The 25,798-nt window shown below is 40.3% G+C and overlaps 2 protein-coding genes across 8 annotated transcripts in view; both read right to left on the bottom strand.

The window, feature by feature from the left end:
- Positions 1-25,798, bottom strand: part of LOC140224046 (uncharacterized) — a 185,004-nt gene that overhangs the window by 138,571 nt on the left and 20,635 nt on the right. The gene's annotated exons all lie outside the window — the stretch shown is intronic.
- The window catches only part of LOC109038525 (very long chain fatty acid elongase AAEL008004), a 324,320-nt gene that overhangs the window by 72,025 nt on the left and 226,497 nt on the right, over positions 1-25,798 (bottom strand). For all 7 annotated transcript variants that reach the window (XM_072297087.1, XM_072297083.1, XM_072297086.1 and 4 more), the window contains one exon: positions 19,465-19,655. In XM_072297087.1, coding sequence (XP_072153188.1) covers positions 19,465-19,655 — 191 coding nt within the window. The remainder of the gene's footprint in view (positions 1-19,464; positions 19,656-25,798) is intronic.

A 25,798-nucleotide genomic window follows, 5' to 3' on the forward strand; every position in this document is an offset into this window, starting at 1 on the left:
TTTTAAAACTCTGCAACGTACTTTTATTTAATGACTCTTTCAAGAGTCGTTCAAATTTTTAGTCATCGGAGATCTAAAAAATTGTTGGGTACAAAGTACCCCTTCACTAATGACCCCTATATTTTACTCTATGAAGACAAATCATTGCTTATATAGATGCATGTTTCCTAGATTACGCTCCACGTTTAGTTCAACAGCGTCCTGCAGCGCTCCCTTCCGTCCGCGCAATACCACTTTTACATATTGACGAGGTGCTACAGTGAACGCTCTCTCACGTGTTAACGTTGGAACCGTCGTCATCTTCTTTTTTTTCCTGTAGAAAAACTATTTTTGACGTTTAAATACGATTTCTAAATACAATCCTCATGAGTCGCAAAAAATTTGGAGCAAAAACGATGGTCATTGGTTTTTGACGAAACTAAATGCGGCAGGAAATCTGTAACATCACAAGCTTAAATACACGTGCACGATTTCTTAGGTGAAAGGGGAAAAAAATCGATCCGACCTTGTTTCATGGCACAACAGGGCTTCTATTTTTCCGCAAGGGAAGAAAACTTTTGGCAGCGCTCTAACTTGCCACTCGCTCTTGCCCTGGTAGCAGAGCTACTTTCACAGTATATAAACGAAGTATAACCATTATATAAAGAGCGTACTTAAATAAAGAATGAATAATCAAAGTATAACGGTTATATATATATATATATATAGCGTATTTATATAAAAGATGTATAACTGAAGTATAACGGTTATATAAAACATTTTTACAAATAACTTTTACATAAACTAATTATGAAGGTTGTTCGCGCAATTTATAAAATTATTCTTTTTTCTTAAGAAACAAACATAACTTCGTTATAATATGATTTTATAAATTAATAATAAATGATACTGAATCAACTTGTCAAAGAAATTAGCACTAGAGAATAAGAGGATATTCTTGATCAGTAGCTTAACTCAGAATATTCTCAAAATGTTCATCATCTCCCACTACGCATGCGTAGGAGAATCCTCCAGCTACTTTTGCATCATGCAAGGTTACAACGGATGACATCTGTTGTGCAAACATGCTCGATAAAATAGAAAATGAACAAAAACCACTCACCAACTTGCTCGAATCAGTAATTCACTGGGTCAGGAAAATCCACTTGACAACAATGAATCCAAATTTCTAATTAAAACTGGTATAAGTACAGAGAAACACTTGAATACACTATGGGTGCGTTGTAAACAAATCTTAAGCACTCTTTAGCGTAAGAGAAAAATTAGCACCATGATTTCGTAGCTGATCAATGCAAAACAGCACTCTCAGAAAAGCACGGACACAACACCAATTTTCACTTTATTTTTAATTCTAGTAGAGAAGTGCATTTTTCAAAGGATGTGACATCATCGACCATCGCTCGACGGCAATAAATAAGATGAAAATAAAGCTTGAATAATTTCACAATTTACTCCGATCATTGATGATATTAAGGTAGCCATTGATTCTCTACCCGACGTCCTTTTCACACATTACAAGGAACGTCAAAAGGTACAGAGCAAATGGCACTAAGCAGTGATGTACAAATGATATCCTACGTTCCTGGAAGTGTCGATCTGCAAAAATACAAAGCGAGAAACAGATCACCACATAGATCCACCTGCAATTAATGACCGTCAATAAAGACAGACATTAAAATACATTATAATAAATACACCACCATTTGTTAACAGAACAAAGTTTTTGTGAGAGTAAGACCCTTCCGTCTGGAGGGACGAGGACCTTCCTTAGACCTTTCCTTCCGAGAAACACTTAAAAATGAACCACTTTACTACTTACAGGTCTGAGCTGCTGAATGAATTACATTACACCGGTAAATAAAATTTTAAACTCGCGCCCACACCGTCGAATGTTGACGGATGACCTGACCTATCGCTGAATATACATAGGATGGGAAGTTGGCACATCTGGAAAAGCAGAGCGGTTCATTCTTGTTTCAGCTCTGGTAGTATTTTAAAATTTGTTGCCTTAAAAGGGATGAAATAGGTGCAACACCAGCACCACTGCAAATGTGCGATTTGTCAAATTTTCAGGGATGAGGAGTTTCAAGTTTTCGCTAATAAATTAGCCAGCCAATTCAAGAGAATGACAGAGGATACGCAGTGAGGGTGCCTTTTTTAAGTCAGTATTGAACGGATGGGTGAAAGAGCTGTTGTCTTACAGTAGGTAACAGTCGGCAAACTATTTGGGCAAGAAGAGAGTTCTCAATATTTAATTTGAATACTTCGAATCGATAGATGCAAACACATTGAATTGAAGTACGCAAGGGTGTGATGATGAAAAATGACTTACTAAATGTGCCAATTTTTTAGTAAAAGGAAAAAGGTAGAACTAGTAGAAATGTTTTACAAGAACAAATGTGCGAGATAAACAAGGATATAAACATCATAACATAACCTAACACTTGTCAAGGTGTTCCTGGAATAATGTTCCTTGCCGATACTTCCAGGGACGTATATATTCATCAAAAGAATTATCAAAGAGAGTTATCAGCAGGGTTTTTCAATGGGATTCTCTAAAAACTGGCGTTCTTGACTACTTTTAAAGGTTGATTTTCATACGGAACCCAGATGAAAAGTCAAAAGGTGGAACGGTCCACCGCCCAACTATCCGGTATCCAACTTGGAACAGCATATTTCCTTTCATTTCACCAAGCCGACCCGTAGACAACAGCATTGCCGCCGACCCATGCCGTTACTTTGAAAATGAATACAATATTTGATCTTCTACTCGTGATTCATATCATCGGCATCCACCTCACTGTACCTAATTTCATCAAACACAGGTAAATACTTTCCCTTCTGCTTCCAACTTTAAACTCTGGACGACGGACACACGTATGAGCCTGTCACCCATTGTCAAGCAACTCATGGTAACTTGAGTTTAATTTGCTCTGCCAATTTACGATTCAGTCGATTCAAGTATTCTAACTAGCAAGGTAATTGTGAATTCTACTTTCTTGGTTAGCGAATGCATTTACTACCATGTGCTATTCCTAACTGCAGTTCGAAGTTGAGCAGAAAGTCTATGTCGAACAAGTTCACACACTATCCTTCAATGGGACAGAAGATTATCTTTCATCGATGACAAGAATCGAGATGGTGGATCTTCTGTCCCACTCTTAAGGTGGAAATCATGTTTGGCGTGGGCTCTATCTCAAGTCGAAAAGTTTTGTTGCACCCACTTCATCTGGCAGTTATCCAATCTTAATAATATCTAGAACTATACCAGAGTTGAAACAAGGAGGTATAAACCGTTCAGCATTTCAGATGTGCCAACTTCCCATCCTATGTACATTCACTAATGGATCAGGTCATCCGTTAACATTCGATGGTGAGGGCGGGAATTTAAAATTTTATTTTTTTTATTTTTTTTTTACTTCTTTTAATAGCCCACGAAGGCTAATCCTTGCGCTAGTCCCGTCCCCTCTCTGTCCCTACGACCAGTCCCAGGCAACCATGACTGGGACTGGTTGACAGGTGTAATGTAATTCATTCAGCAGCTCAGACCTGCAAGCAGTAAAGTGGTCCATTTTTAAGTGTTTCTCGGAAGGAAAGGTCTAAGGAAGGTCCTCGTCCCTCCAGACGGAGGGGTCTTACTCTCACAAAAACTTTGTTCTGTTAACAAACGGTGGTGTATTTATTATAATGTATTTTAATGTCTGTCTTTATTGACGGTCATTAATTGCAGGTGGATCTATGTGGTGATCTATTTCTCGCTTTGTATTTTTGCAGATCGACACTTCCAGGAACTTAGAACTTGACCAAACTAGAACCAAACTAGAACTAGAACCAAAACTTGAAACACCTCATCCCTGAAAATTTGACAAATCGCACATTTGCAGTGGTGCTGGTGTTGCACCTATTTCATCCCTTTTAAGGCAACAAATTTTAAAATACTACCAGAGCTGAAACAAGAATGAACCGCTCTGCTTTTCCAGATGTGCCAACTTCCCATCCTATGTATATTCAGCGATAGGTCAGGTCATCCGTCAACATTCGACGGTGTGGGCGCGAGTTTAAAATTTTATTTACCGGTGTAATGTAATTCATTCAGCAGCTCAGACCTGTAAGTAGTAAAGTGGTTCATTTTTAAGTGTTTCTCGGAAGGAAAGGTCTAAGGAAGGTCCTCGTCCCTCCAGACGGAAGGGTCTTACTCTCACAAAAACTTTGTTCTGTTAACAAATGGTGGTGTATTTATTATAATGTATTTTAATGTCTGTCTTTATTGACGGTCATTAATTGCAGGTGGATCTATGTGGTGATCTGTTTCTCGCTTTGTATTTTTGCAGATCGACACTTCCAGGAACGTAGGATATCATTTGTACATCACTGCTTAGTGCCATTTGCTCTGTACCTTTTGACGTTCCTTGTAATGTGTGAAAAGGACGTCGGGTAGAGAATCAATGGCTACCTTAATATCATCAATGATCGGAGTAAATTGTGAAATTATTCAAGCTTTATTTTCATCTTATTTATTGCCGTCGAGCGATGGTCGATGATGTCACATCTTTTGAAAAATGCACTTCTCTACTAGAATTAAAAATAAAGTGAAAATTGGTGTTGTGTCCGTGCTTTTCTGAGAGTGCTGTTTTGCATTGATCAGCTACGAAATCATGGTGCTAATTTTTCTCTTACGCTAAAGAGTGCTTAAGATTTGTTTACAACGCACCCATAGTGTATTCAAGTGTTTCTCTGTACTTATACCAGTTTTAATTAGAAATTTGGATTCATTGTTGTCAAGTGGATTTTCCTGACCCAGTGAATTACTGATTCGAGCAAGTTGGTGAGTGGTTTTTGTTCATTTTCTATTTTATCGAGCATGTTTGCATGACATATGCACTTGACAAGTGGGGTAGTCGCCACGAGAACCCATGTGATTAGGAAAATACGTAGTTCGAACATCCGCAGGTAGTTGCACGACTACATCTAGGTAGTCTTGCGACTACCCCAGATGTATTCATGCGATCACCCTAGTTGTAGTCGTGCGACTACCTGAGGGGGTTCCATTTACGTACCCTCCTAGTCACAGGGGTAAAGTCGTCTTTTTTACCAGAGTAGCTGATGTGGCTTGGTTCCTTTCTGTTTAATGCAGTCCATCTGTTGGGGGGGGGGGGGGGGGCGTTTATAACGGTGCTATAACTGTTATATAACGGTTATACGACGGCGGTTTCCTATGAACATCCCTTTACTTAACCGTTATATAACCGTTATATAACCGTTATATGAGTGATATACTTTCGTTAAACACTCATTATAATTTCATTAAATTTTTGTATATAAATCTGCTACTGGGGTGCCGTCACAGATTCGCCGTTGCATCATGGTAACGGAAAAAGAGGAGACCGTGGGACAGCAAGCGGTACCCCCCCCCCCCCCCCCGAGGGAATTTAGAAGATGGTGATTTTCTCAAGGCTCTCGACTATTGGACTAAGATTTTTTTTGTTTACGTGAATTCTATCGTGGTGGGGGCAGTAGACCCCTCCTAACCCCCCCCCCCCCCCAAAAAAAAAAAAAAAAAATTGCTCAGAATTCCAACTTTTCCGCGAATTTTCCCATTTTTCTCGAAAAGGCTTAATTTTGGGGCAAAACTCCGAAGAACCAATCTGAAAACTCGAAAAATTTCGATTCACAGATGTTGGGAGTAACTTCGGCCATGACCCGCGGCAACCCTGAGATGGAGCGGCTTGCAAAAGGCGAACTGTCAAAATATCCCGAATTTTCGCGAGAATGACCATTTCGCCACGATTTCTCGCCAATAACGCGGAAATGGTTGGTAATATCGTAAAATTGTTCACCCCTAAAATAATAGAGCATACGATTATTACTCGAAGGGCGGCCAAGCTCCTCGGGGGGGGGGGGGGGGGGCAGCAGTACCCACCCTACATATACCGTCGAGATTGGCCGCTTCCTTAAAGTAGCGTTATGCGCAAAAATGGGCGGCAAAACGAAAAGCAGTAGCGTTGGTATCTATGTGACCTATCGTGGGAGGTGCCCCCCCCCCCCTTCAACTTGGTAAAATTATCAACATTTTTGGAACAGTCCTTTGTGGGAGATCATTCATGTTTTGACTTGTGCCCTATTTCTATATCTAAAATCAGTGATCAAAAGCTGATCATGAAAATAAGTTCTGAGTACCTGTGGCATTTACAGGCTAGCACTCACTTTCAAAACCTGAAAAATGGGCTGCAGCAGCAAGAATAGCGGAAATCAGGTGAAACTATCGCCATATGGTTCATTTGAAATGCGGTGGAAGGGATAACTAACCGTATAAGCAGCACGAACAATGTTGTTAGATTAAAATTCCCTGACTTTTTGTCATTTTCCTTGAACTTCTCTGACTTTTCTCGATCATTACCAACTCCCTCACCTGATAATTTCCGTTTCTCCAGACTCTTGGCCACTTGGGACCTCATTGGACACATGAGTACAATAGAATTTTGCGAGTCCAGTCTCAATCTTGTTTGCGCCAATGATGCAGAGCAATGACAGCGGATTCAGAACAGTATTCTAATATTTCGTTGCTCCAGTGTCTAAAAAGCCTATCTGCACCACAAACCGAAAGTTGTCGGTCGTATTACTTCACGCTCTTCAGACCTCAAGCACGAATGGAGTTCTGACGCTTTCGATAGAAGTATCATGATTCTGCGTCAGAAGGACGGTTGCACAGGAATAGTCATCGATTAATGGGTGCAAGTTCAAGCATTTTTAATGCACCTTAATTACATGTTTTCAACTGAATATTAATACCGTAAATGTCAGTACTTACTTTGTCGGCAGCGGGGTTAGTACGTCATTCAGCATAATTTTGGTATTTTTATTTTTTACTCTACGTCCACTAGGTACTAAACGGGTGCACGATACTAGATTTCAACATTGGAGGTATGAAAATTCATAGATTTACTGTCTCTTTATACTGCTTTTTCAACTTTTCTGCTGTGATAGCGAAAAGAGCCGTAACCCTCAAATTTTCGAAAAAGATACCTCTTTCGTATAAAATCACTGAAACAGCTAAAACAGCAGGACTCGTCTTATTATCGTCAGTGCGCGGGAAAACGTGACAGATGAGAAATCCTTAAAAGGTGCAGAAATTGGGGTTTTTTCAGACAAGGAGTATGTTTGTTGTTTGTTGTGTGTTGTGTGTTTATAACGCCACCTAAGAATGCAGAAGATAGCACTTGCCGCTGCCTTGCCCGATACTAAAGCTTAACATGAAAGTAGAAAAGACCCTTCCTCAAATAAATAAACGTAATATTCGTCAATATTGAGCGCGCTGTGGTATAGTGGGCTCATTGGAATACGCCGCAAGGCGGCCGGTAGATCTAGACGCTAGCCCCATGGCATCCTGGGTTGTTTTCAAAGGCTCTCCGTGGCGGGAACGTAGTTGTATTTTCTCATCGAGATAATTAAACGTGGAGACCGTTTTGAGTGCTGGTAACAATTTTTTAATTAATGCTAAGAACAAAGGAACCTATTATGACCCTTTATGTCCTGCTATGAAGCTTTTTAATATTTATGTAGCTACCAATTTGCTTAGAGCAGATCGCTGTTTGAAAATATTTCGGTTACACGTGCAAGCTGCGAGGCCATGTAAGAGGGTTTCCGATTGGCTGTGGCCATGTAAGAGGGTTTCCGATTGGCTGTCATTTCGGCATGATGAGCGGCAGTGAAGGCCAAGATACACCAGCAAGTTTTAAGGGCTTGTTGAAACGACTGTATGGTGTCCCGCGACCCACCAATCATTGCTATGACGTCAAGAGACCCTAATCGTTGGGTTCTCCGTGTTCTTCTCCTCCTTCACGGCGACACGTCATCCCTGCACCCCGTATCTCGGCTCCTATTGCATCGATTTCCGTAAAACTTTGTACCCGGAGGTATTATTCGACCAGCAACTCGAATTTTCAGTCCAATTTTCCAAATTCTCAAATCAGATATTATAGATGAGGCCCTAATTGCTATTTTAGCTTCTGAAATTGATAAATTTATTTTTGTTAAACTTGGTCCCGTTGTCTTAAGTAGCCTATGCGTTGTGCTTAAACTCTCTCATTGGGTCAGATTAATGTTCACTTTATTTGCAGCTGACCGTAAATCAACCAAACGCAAGCTGTGATAACAGAAGTTGCTTTGAACTACGAAAAATATCGATAAATTTGAATCGATTTTTTAAAACACTTTTTGGTCTATATCTTGCGTTTTCCCGATAGTAATGTTGAAGGGAGGAAAAACTTTAAATTAATGTCAATAAATTTTACTTGGCGTCTATTATTTGGGACATCATTTTATTTTAGGCGATGAATGTTTATATTTTTAGCTTGACAGCTCATATTTACATGGAAATGTTTTTGGCGGGATGAATATAACTCACTATTATTTTAAGGCGTTTCTATAATTCGTTCAGTAACTAAAAATCAGGATAAGCCTGGATGTGACTATGCATATATATGCTTATGGCGCGCTCTTTCAACTCAACGTGTTGGATTTACCAGCTTGTTTAATCATACAAACGATTGCTCAGAGTCTTTTGAATGACTCGTGGCAATTTGACAATGAAGAAGGCTTCTTTCAATAAAAGTTTCCACTCAGACGCCACTGAGTCCAGTTTCTCAAAACTTCATTTTAGCACATCTCATTTATGCACTTCCGATTTCTGCTTAAATCTCTCTGCTATCACGGTAGTACAGCTGTAAAGTTCAAATTCAGCAATTACTTCGACATTTTTTTTTTGTTTGTTTGTTTGAAAAACCGAAAAGTCAGTCGACTTACCTACTAAGAAATGATCGGACAATAATGTACTATCGCCGAATTTAGTTTCACGCATAGGCCGCTCCAAATCAAATGTAAACTGTGCGACGAGGCGCAGCGCGGTGTGGCGCGTTTCGGAGATATCGGGTGCTGACTGGACGTATCTCATCTCATGCCAACGAGGAAAACGGAGGCACATGAACAATTGACAAATCTGCTACTTTTTCAAGAAAATATCCCTCAGACAAGCATCTATAGGTGCAAACCCATAATTGACAGCGCAACACCGCGGTCACTCGAAAATAGAGCTAAAATTTCATGAGGTGCAACTGATTTTTTTCTTCATGACACCGCCGTGCCGGCAGGTTACATGGAGTTCTTTGGGACAAAGGCGTATGCGCGCATCCGCCCTTTTTCCGGAGAACGCGTTTTCTGAAACTGGATTCTTCCTAGTTTCAGGAAATATACATTGTGTATTAAAAAGTCGTGCCCCCCCCCCCCCCACCCTTTTTACACAACGATCCACGTTATCTTGTAGGGATCATAGGGGAATGTAGTCACAATGTTCCGTTTTTGCAAGTATACTCTCAGAGACTTGTTCTTTCAAACTATTTAAATTTCGTGCGAAGATATTGGCTTGTACCAACGCTATGCACTTCTGAACTTTCAAATGCGATTTCCGCAGAACTACCTTTTTGAGCACACACCCTTGTTCCAAAGGACTTCTTAATTCAGGATATGCTTCTTCGCGCAGGAAGTTTGAAATTGACGCAAAACTGGTCCGCTGTTGAATATGAAAGATTACACAGGTATACACCGAAAAAAAAAATGAATGCTTCATTAGCGAATTCTCGTGTAATATTCAGCCCTGGGTCCAAGTATGACCTCGGTTTGTCCCTGTCTCTGCCATTTTCCAGGCAAATTGGGATTATTTAAAAATGAATTTTCCAAGGAAAATTTGATTTTCTGGAAATTGATGCATGATCGAGATAAACCGAAGTAATTCTTGAATTTAGGGGCCAAGGATACATAGACACTAGCCAGACATGTATTGCATATCGCATGTCCAAAAAACATGTCTCCCTTTTTCTGATGAGAGTTTTCCGGTCAAAATGGCATTATCCACCCACGAATCAAATATAAAACTGATCCGTTGTTTTGAGTCCGGAAGGACAAAAAATCATTTTATTCAGATAGCTATAATTGAGTTACTATATCTTATTTTTTGCTTCTGACCCCGAATCGACCTTTGTATTTTCCACAACCCACTAATTTTCCGAAAGATCGAGTTTGCAAGAAAAAAACCCTTATTCAGATGCCAAAAATACGCATTTGTATAAACCTTCGGATTTCCAAAATATTGGTCAGAAGTATATATAAAAAAAAAAAACACGGCCATTCTCTGATCTAGCAGCAAACATATAGTTAGTGGAAGGTCCTCCATTAAGGACCTAGATAAAATAATTTTTCCGTTCTTTCGGACGAAAATCAAAATGATGCGTTCCACTTGGGGCTTTACAAGCGCATTATGTCATTTGACTGGAGAAAAATTGTTATTAGAAAAAGTGAGAGACATTCGTTGGACGTGCAATAACCTGTATCCTTTTGTATTACTCGATCCAAAAATTACCTTATTCATTTCTATCGGACACCAGTTCCCTCGTAAAATTAAACGTTCCTCGCATGGACGGACTGGCTCACATCTAAGAGCGTGGACCCTTGGCCGGTTAAGGGGGTGTCGTATGATATTTCCCGGGGGGATGCACCCCCAGAGAAAATTTTTTAAAATTGAGCGTGTTAAAGTAACCGATGGACTTGTGAAACGAAAAAAAAGAGAACAAATCACAGCTACCAGACGCATCCAAGCTCCGTTATTTCTAGAGATTCTGAGGCAGATCTGGCCACCTAAAATACTGCTTTTAAACACTAAAAGTCTGAAAATGATGAACCCAAGAAACATGACAGCTGGAAAGATCTTTTTAGCTTCCTCGATTGGAAAATGAAACATGCAATCTAGTTAGTACAAGGTGAAATTTTGAAGGAGAGAGAGAGGGAAAAAGAGTGTTGAGTCTAGCAAAGGACAAGGTGTTTAGTAGGGCAAGTAAAAAAAAGAGATAGGAACAAATCAATTAAATGCATCAGGTATATACGGCAGGAAGATCCATTCAGCAATAATTTTGTTGGAAATGAGAATATTTTCAGACGTGACCGAACAATTGAAGCCTAACTTTGTGAGATAGCATAACCAAATTTTATTGAAATTCACAGACTGAATGGCCTATTTTGGATCCAATGTTGAATGCTGACTTTTTGCGAGGAAGGTGCAGTCATTTTAATGATATTTTTATTAACACTTAAATGCTGAAGCCGGGTCAAATTGCGAGGTTTCCTAACAAAACCTGCCCCGCAGATTGAATGGGGCCGGTTCACGCGAGCTTTAGATGTTGGTCTGCAAATCATTCCAAAAAAGAATCGAGTATCAAATCAACACAGTCGAAGAAAGGAGGGACCTATTTGGGCCTCTTTTTTAACTTTTCTCCCTGAATCTAAGAGACACCTCATTGGCAGCACATAGCGGAGCATTGCGAGTTCATGCCCCGGGCCATTGCGCCTTCAATTTTGCAGATGCAACACGGACATCCATCAAGCACGAATAGTCGTATCTCTGCGCCGTGATCAACGCGAGTCCTCTCCCTTGCTCCATTTCCGTATTGTGTTGGTTTCGTTTGTCTCACTTGTAGTGGTGCTTTAAAGGCTACGTGAGCAACACAGTCGAAGGTAAGAAAAACGTAATCCGGCCTCGCTTTTTAACTTTTCTCGCGGATCTGACTAACAGCCTAGAGAAGAGCATATTGCGAATTCACGCCTCACGACTCACGCCATCGCGCTTTTAATTTTTCGCGATAGAGGATCACTTTCCGAGTCCAAAACACCAACGATTTTTGAAATCAAACAAGTACGGATAGAGAGAAAAAGGTTCAAAGATAACTATTTCAACTCGCATATCTCGTGAGTTGTCTCTCTCGTTTGTCGTAAAGCGATGATCTTAGTCTCAAAATATAGAGGAAACCACCACCTTTCAGACAATGATGACAAAATTGGTCCATTTTGAAAATGTCATCCATTGCTGTCACGTTGCCGTAGTTCAAATTTTCAATTTTTAGCTGGGGCGATACCTTTATAGGTCACTCCTAGATTAAATCATTCGTCAAAAATGACAAGATCAGGATAAATGAGTAATATGCAATAGATACAGGGAAATCAAAGTTTTCGATCATAAAAAAATGTATGTTTACCTTCAACGGTTCGCTCGGTAGAAATAAGAGGAAAAAAGAGGAATTGCTAATAAAATCGTACCATTTGAGCTTTTTAATTTAAGTCCATCCTACAGAAACGATTTGAAAAAGAGGCATGAATTTTTGTTGATGCAACGAGAGTCAGCTGAGGCTAGTCTTGTAACATTCATATGTCTCGATATTTTGTTCTTTTTTAATAATTTTCTTCGGGAATTAGCTATAATGGGGTATAAAAATGCACAACCTTGCAATTCGTGATTGGTTTGGGGGCATTTGGTGATCTTGGGACTCGGAACAAACCAGGTCCAAGTGTACCACATCCACTTTGAAAAATCATATCTCTCCTCCAACTTGTTTCCTCAGGATGAACTTGTGCTTGTTTTAAAGCTTAAACGGTCTACTTTCATCAAAAAATAGTTAGATTACTTTTTGTGCGATTCCTTCAACGTCGCAGCTAAAAAGGTGAAAAACTGAACATTTGAACTTCGGCAACGTGGCAACAATGGATGAAATTTCCAAAATAGACCAATTTTGTAATTATCGCCTGAAAGCTGGTGGTTTTCTCTACATTTTGAGACCAATATCATCTTTCTACGACAAAGCGTTAGCGAGATATTGCGAGTTTAATTTTTTTACTTTGACTCCCCTCCCCCTCCCTCCGTGATCGTCCGATTTCAAAATGCGTCAGTGTTTTAGACTCGGGAGGAGATCCTCTATCAACTTTGAAAATATTTCGAAGATCAGGCCAAGGTTAAAACGGACAATTTGGAATGAGGTCCTTTCTTCCTTGCTCTAGTCACAAGAACAAGAGGCAAGTGAGAATGGGAATCGATGCGCGATACGTCATTACGAATCTTTGTTTACATTCCGAAGAGCCAAAAACGTGAATTCTCACGGTGAATGAGTGAAAATGTCTGTGTGTGTTTCATGTGCGTCTGTGTTAGTGACTACGCGCTCACAAAGGAACCAGTGCGTCTTCATGAGAGCGTTATCGGGCAACGCGCCGCGCCGCGCCGTCGCTAAATAGTCACCAGAGACTCTGCGTGAAACTAAATTCGCCGATAGTACCTTCAAAGTAAATTTTAAAGTACCATTTCGAATTTGCAGCCAATTTCATGAATCGATGTCGATTTTTAACCAGAAAATGTACTTCGGACTTCATATCAGGATTTTAGAGGATGATTTTCGGCACAAAAGTTCCTCCTAGAGGAGGGCTCCGAAAATTGAAACGGGAATAACATTGGGTATCAACATCAATGTAATGATATTTTTCTACCTGGTGACTGGAGAGCGCTCTGTCTGTTCATTATTTGCAGAGTCAACGATGCTTTAAAGGATATAACATGAATGTACCTATTATCAAAGATTTAGAGAGGAGAGTCGAAATTTTACAGTTTTCTTTTTTTTTGAGGAGCATCTTAAACCTAAAAAGAACTTCTACTTTTTATTGAAAAATGTTTAAAGACTTTCCACAACGTTTACAACGACATGATAAATTAAACAAACTCAGGCGCAGTGGGTGTTTGATATTTTAAAAACAAAAATATGATATTTGTACAAAATTTCGGCCCAATCCAAAAAATGTCACTAATTACCAAAAAAAAAAAAAAAAAAAAAAAAACCAGGCACCCAAAGAATGGGGCAGTACCGTTTGGATTCATCATTTAAAAGAAAATTATATCAAAACAGCCCAATTTTCTCTTTCATGCCCATGCAATACATATACCATACGCCCCAACGTTTTTCACAAAAAATAAAAAAAAAATAAAAAAAATACCTATAAGGTATGATGACCTGAATACGTTGATTTGATCCATCGCTTTAAAGGAGTATGATATCAAATCGGCCCAACTTCTCTGAAATGTACCCATCTCTGATCAATAACTTTGTCGAGACCCTCAGACTCATCGCTGAGGAGACACTGATTATTACTTGACCCTTAGTACATGTCCTTGTTTAGATGCCAAAGAGGTCCTTATGAGAACTGTAATGAATTTTTTTTTCTTTAAAGAGATAAAAAACAAAAAACCGTCATAAAATTGAAAAAAAAAATTCAAGAGAAAAAAGGAATGGGCCGGCCGGCCGTACATACAAGTGGTAGATAGTAGGGTGATTATCATCTCTCTTGCATATACATGAACAAGTATCATCGTTAAAAGGAGGATCAGTCCTTCTTGAAATCGTCATTGAAAGATAGACTGAAAGATATTCACACATGAGTGAACAACTTAGCAACTTTCAAGCCATGCCAAACTTATTCCTTGCTTGTTTCTGATAGAACGCCTTACAAACTACTGAACCTTGGCGAATTGTTGCGAATATTATGTGCCTCCTAAGTCCTACTTAAAATGCTTCTCTCTTAACAACTTCATGAATGTTGGCAAGACCGGGTCGGTCACCCATGCCAAAGTGTTGGGGCATACCCATGTATCTATTTTTCCTCGCTTTTTTTGTACGTGCCGGCCGGCCCATTCCTTTTTTTTCTTGAATTTTTTTTTCAATTATAAGACGGTTTTTTGTTTTTTATCTCTTTAAAGAAAAAAAAATTCATTACAGTTCTCATAAGGACCTCTTTGGCATCTAAACAAGGACATATACTAAGAGTCAAGTAATGATCAGTGTCTCCTCAACGATGAGTCTGAGGGTCTCGACAAAGTTATTGATCAGAGATGGGTACATTTCAGAGAAGTTGGGCCGATTTGATATCATACTCCTTTAAAGCGATGGATCAAATAAACGTGTTCAGGTCATCATACCTTATAGGTATTTAATTTTTTTTTTTTTGGGGGGGGGGGGGGGGTAATTAGTGACATTTTTTGGATTGGGCCGAAATTTTGTACAAAAATCATATTTTTGTTTTTCTGGAAGGATATCAGGTATTTTTGGTATGACTTCTACGAAGTGTCAGGCAAAGAGAGTTCCCATTTTAAATTTAAAAGTTGTTCCCGGTCCCGAGGCAAAGAGGTAACGACCCCCCGACCCCCCCCCCCCCCTAACTCGAAAGCGGCCCACCTTTTTTGAAGGAAGTTTCGTTCAAACCGCAAATCAATTATCTGTAATCGTTTTCGAGACATCAATACGAAGTATCCATATTTTGGGCACACCCTGTACGTTACAGACAAATCAATATTGAAATCGTCACAAAGTTGGGTCACTTGACGTAATGCCTAATTTTCATTGGCTATGCAGAGAGATTGGCATAGACAGAGGGTAGGTTATTGTTTTGTTCGGAAATTTTGGATCGGATTTGAGCAGAATATCATCGGAATTTCTCCTGGCTCCTTTCTCTTTCTTTGTCATATTATTTCTGAAATTATTAATTAATAACAATATAAATTCTTGAATGGTTTTCTTATTGTACGCACGAAACGTTTTCAATTGTATGCTGCCTTGAGGAATAATGCTTCCAAATGTGACTATTCTAAATTTTGCATGAATCATGAAGCACTCTTTTTCTAGGTACCTTTTTGGTTGTAAGCGAGTTTTCCTTTATGATTCTCTGATTACTAAGGGAACGATGTGCCTGGGACGAAAAGATGCTACTTACTTTGTTTACTATGTGCATTCCTATCCAGACAACATATAAAATTTTCTTGGTACTTACATTAAATCTTCCCGTGCATAAGGAAATGGTATACAATACAATTTAGTTGTGATGACATAAATATTCTCAACTGCACGCCGATTATTGAAACTATGTCTATGACTTTAAACTTTCAAAAATCGGCCTGCTGCAATGAAACGTTATGATAACTTCATCATTATGATTCTCCTTTTGCCCATTCCGGTCAACAGAGTCCACATAGACCTACTGATTTTAAACGCGCAACAGGGTGAAAGGGAGAGTGCCAGTTTAGCTCATAATGGATTTACTTTCAATGATAAAAGTGGGTGAATGTGTCAGGCAAGAACCCTGATAATCAACAATTTCAGAGCTGCTTTTAATAAAGGACTTCTATGTAATGTTCCATCTCCTGTGTACATTAGGTACACAAAACCAGGATTTACAGTAGAGACATCACCTGTGTTTAGGGATAATTTTTGTATCTGCCGATGCTGGTCATACAGAGTCGACAGCGATTGAGTTTCAATGCGTTACCAGGGTACGACGAAGAATACCATTTTATTTCTTGGTTTTACTTTCAACAACATTTCATTTTTATGAGCCTGTATCTGCCAAGTCTGGTCATGTAGAGTCGGCAGCGATTGAGTTTCAACACGTTATCAGGGTAAAACGGAGAATACAATTTTGATTCTTGGTTTTACTTTCAAGGATGGAAAAAAACAGTCCATTTTCTGTCACACCTTCAGGCATGAACTTTTCAGCTAAGGACTCAAATAAAGGACAAAATATGAGTCACTTGGCATGTATGATTCTTCTGTATTGGTCCGTCCCTTTCGCACGGTAGACCGAGAATCAGAGGTTAAAGTAAATACATCACCTATACTCAAGGCTTAATTTTATATTCTACCCTATGTGATCCCTCTCATATGATTCTATGCAGCGAATGATTTTGCCGGTAAGTTAATTATGTAGAGCACCATTATATCTATGCTGGGAATTGCCAGGAAGATCCTGCGACCATCCGATTAAGGTAACTCTCACATCAATACAGCGGCGGGCAAAATAAGTAGTTATCAATATTTTATGTTTTATGAGAGATTTCTCAACTTGGGGATTCACTCCCCACTCTCCGTCAAAGAATATGCTCTGTTGATGTTGTCGCAGCCCAAAATATTAATCACAACTAATATTTTTTGTCGCCTCAGTCTCAATCGATAGCTTCCATTATTCTGCCAGTTCTGGTCATCCAAAGTCATCTTATGAGTTTTAATGCACTTTCAGGGTATGCCAGAGAATTAATTCTTGTATCCATTTTCCGAGCTAAATGAGACAGCTAATTTTCTGTCGCACTCTCTTAGTGGGTAAATTAGTCAGGCGAGGACTCAGATAATCTAGAGATCAGGAGGCACTGATGTTTTATATTGAACAGCCGCTCTGTATTATCTCCTATAAGTGGTAAGCAGTGGCGGCAAGTTTACGTCTCCAGGTACTGCAAATTTTAGCCGATGTATAGAGAGGTTATCGCCAAGGATATTTTGCATTAATTAGCATCTCAATTTTATCAAACCAATGAAATAGTGGCATATAGACACATACCTTCTGCAGAGGTCAATATGAAAGACCTTGATTTGAAGAATTTTATCCAAATACAAGCAAATTAGACAATTCAATTAACTTCTGACACGGAATCAAAGAGACTTCCTAATAATTAAATTTACAGTAATGTTTGAAGTCAAGTATCTTTGATTTTGGGGCATTGAGTTGGTTTCATTATACTCGTTCAACAAAGGGTAACAATGGAGTGAAGCATAGCTTCTTTAAGTAGACACATACGCACAACTGACGGGTGAATGTGGAAGGCAGTTTTCCAATATAAAGCATTACAATTCTATGGAAAAATTTAGGCTTTATGCACCAGTAGCATGATACACTGAGAAGAGACACATCAACTCCAGAGGAATTCGGCTGCTAGCAAAATTTTAGGAGAAAGTGGAAACGCAACTTCATCCCCACAGATTGAGACCCCGACAGACATCATCGTATTGAGAGGAAGGATGATTTTCTGGGGGATAGTTGCTGAATCTGATTAACGAGAAATAGTATCTAGGACTCACTATAGTGGAATATCATCAATCATTCATGAACAATTGCTTGAAAAGATCACGGGATCAGGGTAGATCAGGGCCGCTGGGAAGAAATAACAGGTTGCGATCTGAGTAGGTACTTACTGTGACGACTAAAGAGCTTGATGCAAAAACGGCTTTTTTCGCCCCCCTCTGGAAGTTCTTCAAACTTTGTCTATTGATTACTCATACTTGAGCGCTTCTTTTCCCAAATTTTCAGACCCCCAAAAAATTTTGGGGGGGAGCTAGGGGGGGTGGAAGTCAAAACCTATGAACGTCGATATCTCTTGAACAAAGAAAGATATCGAGGTCCGGTTTGGACGAAAAATCGTCTAAAATTGCATACTTTAAGATTCTAAAGGTCGAAATTCCGATATCACATTTTTAAGTCAACATATGTGCTTTTTTCCAGTTTTTAGGTCTAGAAAATTTCTTTTAAACGAAAAATTTACAAAGATCTCAATTTTTTATTTGAACCAAAACCAGTTTTTTAAATTGTTCGTCTTTTCCCGCATCCAACGAGTGGTCCATTAAGCTGGGGAACCAAACGGTTCCGGAGTTATGATCGATTGAAGTTTCCGCTCAACGCGCGCCGACCGATTTTCGCGCGGAAAATAGTCGGATTTGACTGTTATTAGATCAGATTGAATGTTCAAACTGAGCAAAATGCTTTATTAGGGACTCTTGAGGGTCACTGAGTTCATTCATTACCGATACTTCCAAAATATTCACGTTTTTAAAATTGCAGCTTCGGACAGGACCACTGAGCGGCCGGTCGGCGCTCAGTGGGCCACTAAAATAGCGCTGCGGAGCTACTATTAGTAAATTGCCACTATTAGGGAACGCGTCGGCCGATTTCGCTGAAATTCAATAGGAAATCAGTCTTAGTAGATACCTAACTACCATCAAAATTTCAGCTCAAAATATTCATTTTTACTCGAGTTATCGCGTGGACAAAATTACACCTCCCCCCATTTTGACCCCTCGCTGTGAGACAAGTAATTAACGTATTCCGATTTTTTCTTCACAGTTTCAAAGTACTCTTAGCGGACTATAAACCCCAGAAGTTTCGTTTCAAGAAACTTAAAAATTAACTGCCACTCAACGCTCTGAAAACTGAAAAATCCTCACGCTGGCTGAAATACATACATACATACATACATACATACATAATACATACATACATACACACATATACGACAGAAAATGAATGACATACATATTCGTGATCTACGACTTGAAATCGGTGCTCTTTACATGGTCCCAGGTCTAGGTCCCACCATGAGGGAGAACGCAATAGTGTATCTTTCCTTCGGAAAATACACTAAAAGGTGGGCGTTACGAGTAGAGCTAAGCATATTCTACCCAAATATTATAGGGTTTTTGGGGTTTACTCTACGACTTAATTAGCAAGAGAGCTAAATGGACCGCAAACCGTGCAGAAAAGCCCGATCGAGTTGTTTCGTGTATAACTAGTTAGGCAGCAGCCACCCGTCGGTTTTTTTTTTTTTTTTCATTTGGTCTCGTCATTTTTTAGGGGGAGTTTTTTAGGATTGGGCCGGGGTGGCTACCGCCACCTAGAATTCACTACAATGCCAATTCAACTATTATTGACTTGTTTTGTTTCCAAGAAAGTTTCTATGGCCTTGCAAACGCCCTGAAATTGAAGGTAAATAAAAAAATAAGAATAAATTCTTACCTCATAAAATATCCACGAACTAAATACTGTTTGAAATGCGTTGTAGACAATTAAAACATTTCTAAGATCAAAAGGTTTCCTATTTTCCATCAATTTAGGTCCGAGAACTTTGGAAAAATAGGCGTAGAATAAACACATAAACAAGGTAGGGAAGGGACTAGACATTAAAAACCAGCTGTTCACCCTAGGATCTGAAACAGACAAATTGAAGAATACGATTAGATCAAATTGAAGGGGCTTCAGTATTGGAAAAAAAAAAAAAAAAAAAAAAAAAAAAAAAATGAGCTCATCTTTGTCACCATGATATATCCAATCATTTGCTCCGAATAAAGAACTTCTCAGTTCACAGTCGATGACCTGATTTTCTGACTTTTCCCTTTTTTCATCGTTTTGTCATCACTCCCTGACATCCCAATTTCCAGATTTTCCTTGAAACTTGCAACCCTGAAAAACCTGATAGTTCGTTTGTTCGTTCATTTCGGTTTGAAATTTAATTCAAACAAATTAATCGATTCGAGGACGTCAAAACTACGATTATCTCAATTTGATGGACTTTCGGATCTTCATCAGAAAGGAGCCCAGTTTCATAAAAGTGGAGCCCCCAAGCATCACTACGCAGCTGGCTCCTTCCACTAAATTGATCTCATTCACAGGAAGAATCTGGAACGGAACCAATTCTGCACTACTTTGTTCCATTCTTCAAATTGATTTCATTCTTTTCGCATTCAGGAGAAAGGGACCAAATTTTCAAAAGTGTAAAAGAATAATGTCTTGTATGAATTTTGACATTCATGTTAAGAAATAAACGAGAGAAGCTCTTGTGGTTCAATTTGAAAAGAAACAAAACATTTTGACCCAAAAACTTCACAAAATCTCGAAAGTAAAAGAGGAAAACATCGAGCACTCACGAACTCACATTCTCATTATCTCCTACGTATGAAATTGGTGGAGATTTAGCCGTTGGATGGGTATAGTGAAGAGGGGTGCAATAAGGAAGCCCTCGCTCGGCGATCCGACCGTCCGTCCGCGTGCACGGCCGCGGATCTACCCGTCAGAAATGCATTAGAGCGATCCCACGAAACCGTCACTCGCGTATTAGCCGTTTCGAATTCGTCGCATGTAGCAAGCAGTAGCACAAAGGACCCCAGCCACCTCTCATGGGAAAGTGCACCATGACGGATCCTTATAACGGATCCTACATGTCGTCCATGTAGCTTCATGATTTTCGAAGCTCACGTAAAAATGGATATGAAACCTTTGGTTACCTAGAGGAGCGAAGATTAATGGCAATTGTCAGGGATTTAAATCGGGATAGGACCGCCTATCCCGGTCTAGGGATGCGAAGGGAGTATGCGTTCCCTCGAGGTTAGTGTTCGAAACTCACCTCTGAGTTTTAGGAGCCATGTGGCGCATCAAGCCCGATTTTTAGGCGCCATTGAAGATTTTTAGGGGCCAAACTGACTTTTTGCCTATATATTACGGCGCATTAAGGGAAAAGTTAGACGCAAGATGTTTTCGTATATAACAGACCTAGTAAGTGGCTGTAACTTGGGGAAGACAAAAGCACTAAGGATGAAATCGTGAAGAATGGAAAAATCTTCACTCGTTATGCTGAAAATTTCGAATAATCACCTAATATGAAAATTCAGATATTTAAGGGGCAATTTTTAGGGGCCACGTTGGCGTAGATCCTTCATTTTTTAGGCGCCATGGCCGATTTTGTAGGCGCATTTGGCGTGTTGGCGCCTGTGAGTTTCGAACACTGCTCGGGGTGGCTTGCGGCTCTCTGTGCGACGCATGTGAGAGGCAACTATATGACAGATGACGAGGGTTAAGGTACCTCCAACCCGCCAAATAGTGCTAATTATTCTGATTTTCCAGCGCTCTTCCTATCTGGGACAGACTATAATGTGTTGATGGCATTCGATTCTCCTCAAGATGCTTATCAAAAGTTATCATTGCGCCAACTTCCTCCAATGCACCATTTTCGCAAGGAACGGCCGAAAAAAAAAACTGTTCCGCGACAATGAATCAAAATGAACAAAGCATTTGACTTACAATTAGAGACATGCGGGGAAGAGGTGAATAGAGCGGGAGAGAGAGAAACTGATTTGGATGGTCGAGCAAAACGGCGTGCGGATTCCGAGATAAGACTGTCCCTCACTTAGTCAATTCTGGAGTTCCTCTGATTTCCTTTTTGACACACAGCCGACCGTTCACTCAAGTGCTGAAATGGGTAATCTTTCTGGCTTTTCATCGCCAAATAATTGAATCTTCTCGGCCGTTTGTTGCGAAAACGGTGCATCGTAGGAAGTTGGCGCGATGATAACTTGTGATCAGCATCTTGAGGAGAATCGAATGTCATAAACAAATTAAGAATTCGTCATGGTACACTTTCCCATAAGAGGTGTGCGGGGTCCTTTGCCTTGATCCCACGGTATACTCTTGCCCTATTCAGGCACCCAAACGGCGAAGTTTTGCGAGTGAATTTGATCGACTTTTTCAACCAGATCGGCAGAGTTGCAAACCAAAGGAGAAAAACCCTCTGATGCTGCGTGCTGTCAAGAGCTAAACTCAGCTGCTTGATGAATTTTGACCTACATTTGCACTCATCCACTTTTCAAAGCACCTCGGGAGGTGGGTCGAGAATTTGGGATGCGGGTCATCAACGCTGCCAGCATGAAAACCAAATGTTGTAAGCGCACCGTTGCCCGGGGGGGGGGGGGGGGTATTTCGTTCCTTAGTAAGGTTGGCAGTAAGTTACAAATTTTGACCAAATCCACTTCCGAAAATCGACAAAACGCTCACTTGCGTTGGTTTCGATTCAGTCTTGGCGAGAAAGTTGGAAACAGTTGTCTAATCCTGCAATATTCGATTCTCATGGCACTGATGTCCCCAATGTGCCGACCAATTTTTTAAAAAAAGTTCACGCGCAGCTGATACCCTGACGCTCCTTTTCATTCTTATTCAGCGTACGGGATGTCAGCCCTGGATATAACTTGCTTATCTTATAATCTGAAATCCTTGATTTTTTCTCGTCAAATTCATGAGGAGTCTGGACTCAAGATCCAATAGACTATTTTTTCCAGGGCATAAATGGGTTCCATAGGAGGGGTTTTCCAGGGTTCAAATGTTTTGAATTTTAGAATTTTGTCAGCTTTTGGGGGAAGACACTTTGAGGGCTTACGTTGATTTCACGCGAAAAATAAATCTAACTTAGGAAAAGTACACGCTTTCTTGGGATGAGGTCCACAGAATGCATTTACCGAGATGAGACTCGCGCGCAGCGCGAGCTGGCTGCTATAGTGGAATAAACGAGAAATTCTAAAATAAGAAGATCAATTTTTTAGGGCTAAACTCGATCTGCATCAAATCTGTTACGGATGCAATTCCAATCTCGCATCCCCACGACATTGAAAACAGTGGCTCCTACTTGGGTCTCAACTTTCGAACTCAATGACACCCCTTCTTTTTTCCCCTTCCCAAACTTCGGGGACCTCCTTCTCCGCAGGTGACGTGCAGCAATGCAATTGAGTTGGAGCAAGAAAGTTCGACTTGGACAAGGCTAATTCCAGCGCACTGCAGAGCCGGTAGGGCGTGGAAAAAACATGCAATACACCGATACATGGCTCGGGCCTGCACTGCTGCCACTGTTCAGGAAAAACGCCGTGTCTACATTAGAATGCTGTTGAGTTTCCCTACGGTAAAATATTTGTAAGCATACACGCCTACGGGAAAAGTCACGACTCCCTGAGAGGAATTTCCTTGACTGTCCAACTGAATTCCAATTAGAATAATAAGATATGACTATGAGTGAATTCCTTAAAGGAATGGTTCGTAAAAAGAGTGATAGTTCTTTACGCATATTGAAATCGGGAGGGGGAGGGACTCACCAAAATCGGACGTAACTTAGAAGGCCAGGATCAGTGTTCGAAACTCGCCTTTGCTTTTAGGAGCCATGTGGCGCATCGAACCCGATTTTTAGGCGCCATTGAAGATTTTTTAAAGGCCAAATTGACTTTATGCCTACAGACAGGGTGTCCCAGAAGTCCGTAACCCCCCTCCCTCGTAACTTTTGAACGGTTAGAGATACAAACACGAAATTCTGGGAATGTTTCTGGGGACCATCTTCGAGGGGGGTCAAAAGAACCCCGCACAGAGCATGGGGTCAGCGGCTCTCGGTGAAAGTCGATGAAACTTTAATAGATTGATATAAAGTTCATAATTAAGGGAAAGCCAAAGAATTAGCTCACTTGTGCGAGTAGGAGCCAAGATATTCGCAATTGAATCCCGACTATTTTCTATCATGCCGCAGCATGGCGGAAGAATTCCGAGTCCCCTCTCCTCTCGTTGTTCGGCGTTCTCGATCAGACCTCACGTCAATCACGTGAAGATAGGTGCTTATGCGCTCGGCCGCCGGCCGGTGCGAATGCCATATTCCGTCCCTCTCCCCGCATCTGTCAATTCTGTTTCAGCAACTACATTTCAGATTAAACCGACCGCCGGCGGCGGCGCCGACACGGGAGAAATGCGAGAGGCAGGGAACTCCATATCGCACAGCCCGAACGAAGCGTCCTAATCAAAGGAGTGAGTGTAAAAAATGCGACATCGTAGTTATCTGGTGGGAAGAGGGGGTTTTCTGGCCGAAGTAAGGAAGGTAAGGCGACACGGAGAATTTACCTCCGCCGCACAGAAAATAGTCCGGGTTCAATCGCGAATATCTCGGCTTCTACTCGCAAAAGTGAGCTAATTTTTTGCCTTTCCCTTAGTTATGAACTTTAAATTAATCTATCAAAGTCTCATCGACTTTCATCGAGAGCCGCTGATCCCATGCTCTGTGCGGGGTTCTTTTTGTCGCCCCCTCAGGGGGGGGGGACGCGGGGGCCCCCAACTTCTTTTTTTCAAATGGTAATCCCTATCTTGTGATACATCATTCGAAAGAACATAATATACTAAGAATTTTGGCGGAAATTGCAGATCAATATCCTAATTTTTGACTGAGTTGTGATAGGTCAAAGGTCAAATTTGACCTACTTTCAAAAAAATCATAACTCCGGTTCAAATTATCGTAAAGAAAAAAATAAAACGGGAAAATTTACCAAATTGTAGGCACTTTCAATTAAAAATCACAGAAATTACTTCAAACTAATTTTAAGGGGTGTCTCGGACTCCTGAATACGTCATTTTAAAGGTCTTGCGATTTTCCCGTGAAATGAGCCAATTCCCCCTTACTTTGCGTCAACACCATCTTGTAAAGTTCAAAATTGGTTCAACATTGCGTTTTCAAGTCCCCAAAGTTCGGGCAAAGTTCAAAAACCGAAATTTAAGGTGATTCCATTCAACGATTTAAATTTCGTTTTTTTAAAACTTTGCCCGAACTTTGGGGACTTGAAAACGCAATGTTGAACTAATTTTGAACTTAACAAGATAGTGTTGAGCAAGTTGACGCAAAGTAAGGAGAAATTGGCTCATTTCAGGGGAAAATCGCATGACCTATAAAATGACGTATTCAGGGGTCCGAAACACCCCTTAAAATTAGTTTGAAGTAATTTCTGTGATTTTTACTTGAAAGTGCCTACGATTTGGTAAATTTTCCCGTTTTATTTTTTTCTTTACGATAATTTGAACTGGAGTTATGATTTTTTGAAAATAGGTCAAATTTGACCTTTGACCTATTTTTAGAAAATAGGTCAAATTTGACCTTTGGCCTATCATAACTCGGTCAAAAATTAAGATATTGATCTGCAATTTGCGCCAAAATTCTTAGTATATTATTTTCTTTCGAATGATGTATCACAAGATAGGGATTACCATTTGAAAAAAAGAGGTTGGGGGCTCCCGCCCCCCCCCCCTCTGAGGGGGGACAAAAATGATGACCCCCCTAGAAGGTGGTCCCCTTTAGAGTAAAAACATTTCCAAAGTTTCGTTTTTGTACCGTTCAAACCGTTCAAAAGTTACGAGGGGGGGGGGGGGGGGGGGTACGGACTTTTGGGACACCCTGTGGTGCGGCGCATTTAGTGAAAAGTTAGACGCAAGATTTTTTCGTAACAGAACTAGTGAGTAGCTGTAACTTGGGGAAGACAAAACCACAAATGATGAAATCGTGAAGAATAGAAAAAGCTTTCACTTGTTGTGCTGAAAATTTCGAATAATCACCTAATATGAAAATTCAGATATTTAAGAGGCAATTTTTAGAGGCCACGTTGGCGCAGAGCCTTCATTTTTTAGGCGCCATGGCCGATTTTTTACGCGCATTTGGCGCGTTGGCGCCTGTGAGTTTCGAACACTGGCCAGGATTCAAAGCTGAGAAACTTCCAGTATTGAAAAATTCCTT

This window comes from Bemisia tabaci, chromosome 2 (assembly GCF_918797505.1).
Source record: "Bemisia tabaci chromosome 2, PGI_BMITA_v3".
Lineage (NCBI taxonomy): Eukaryota > Metazoa > Arthropoda > Insecta > Hemiptera > Aleyrodidae > Bemisia > Bemisia tabaci.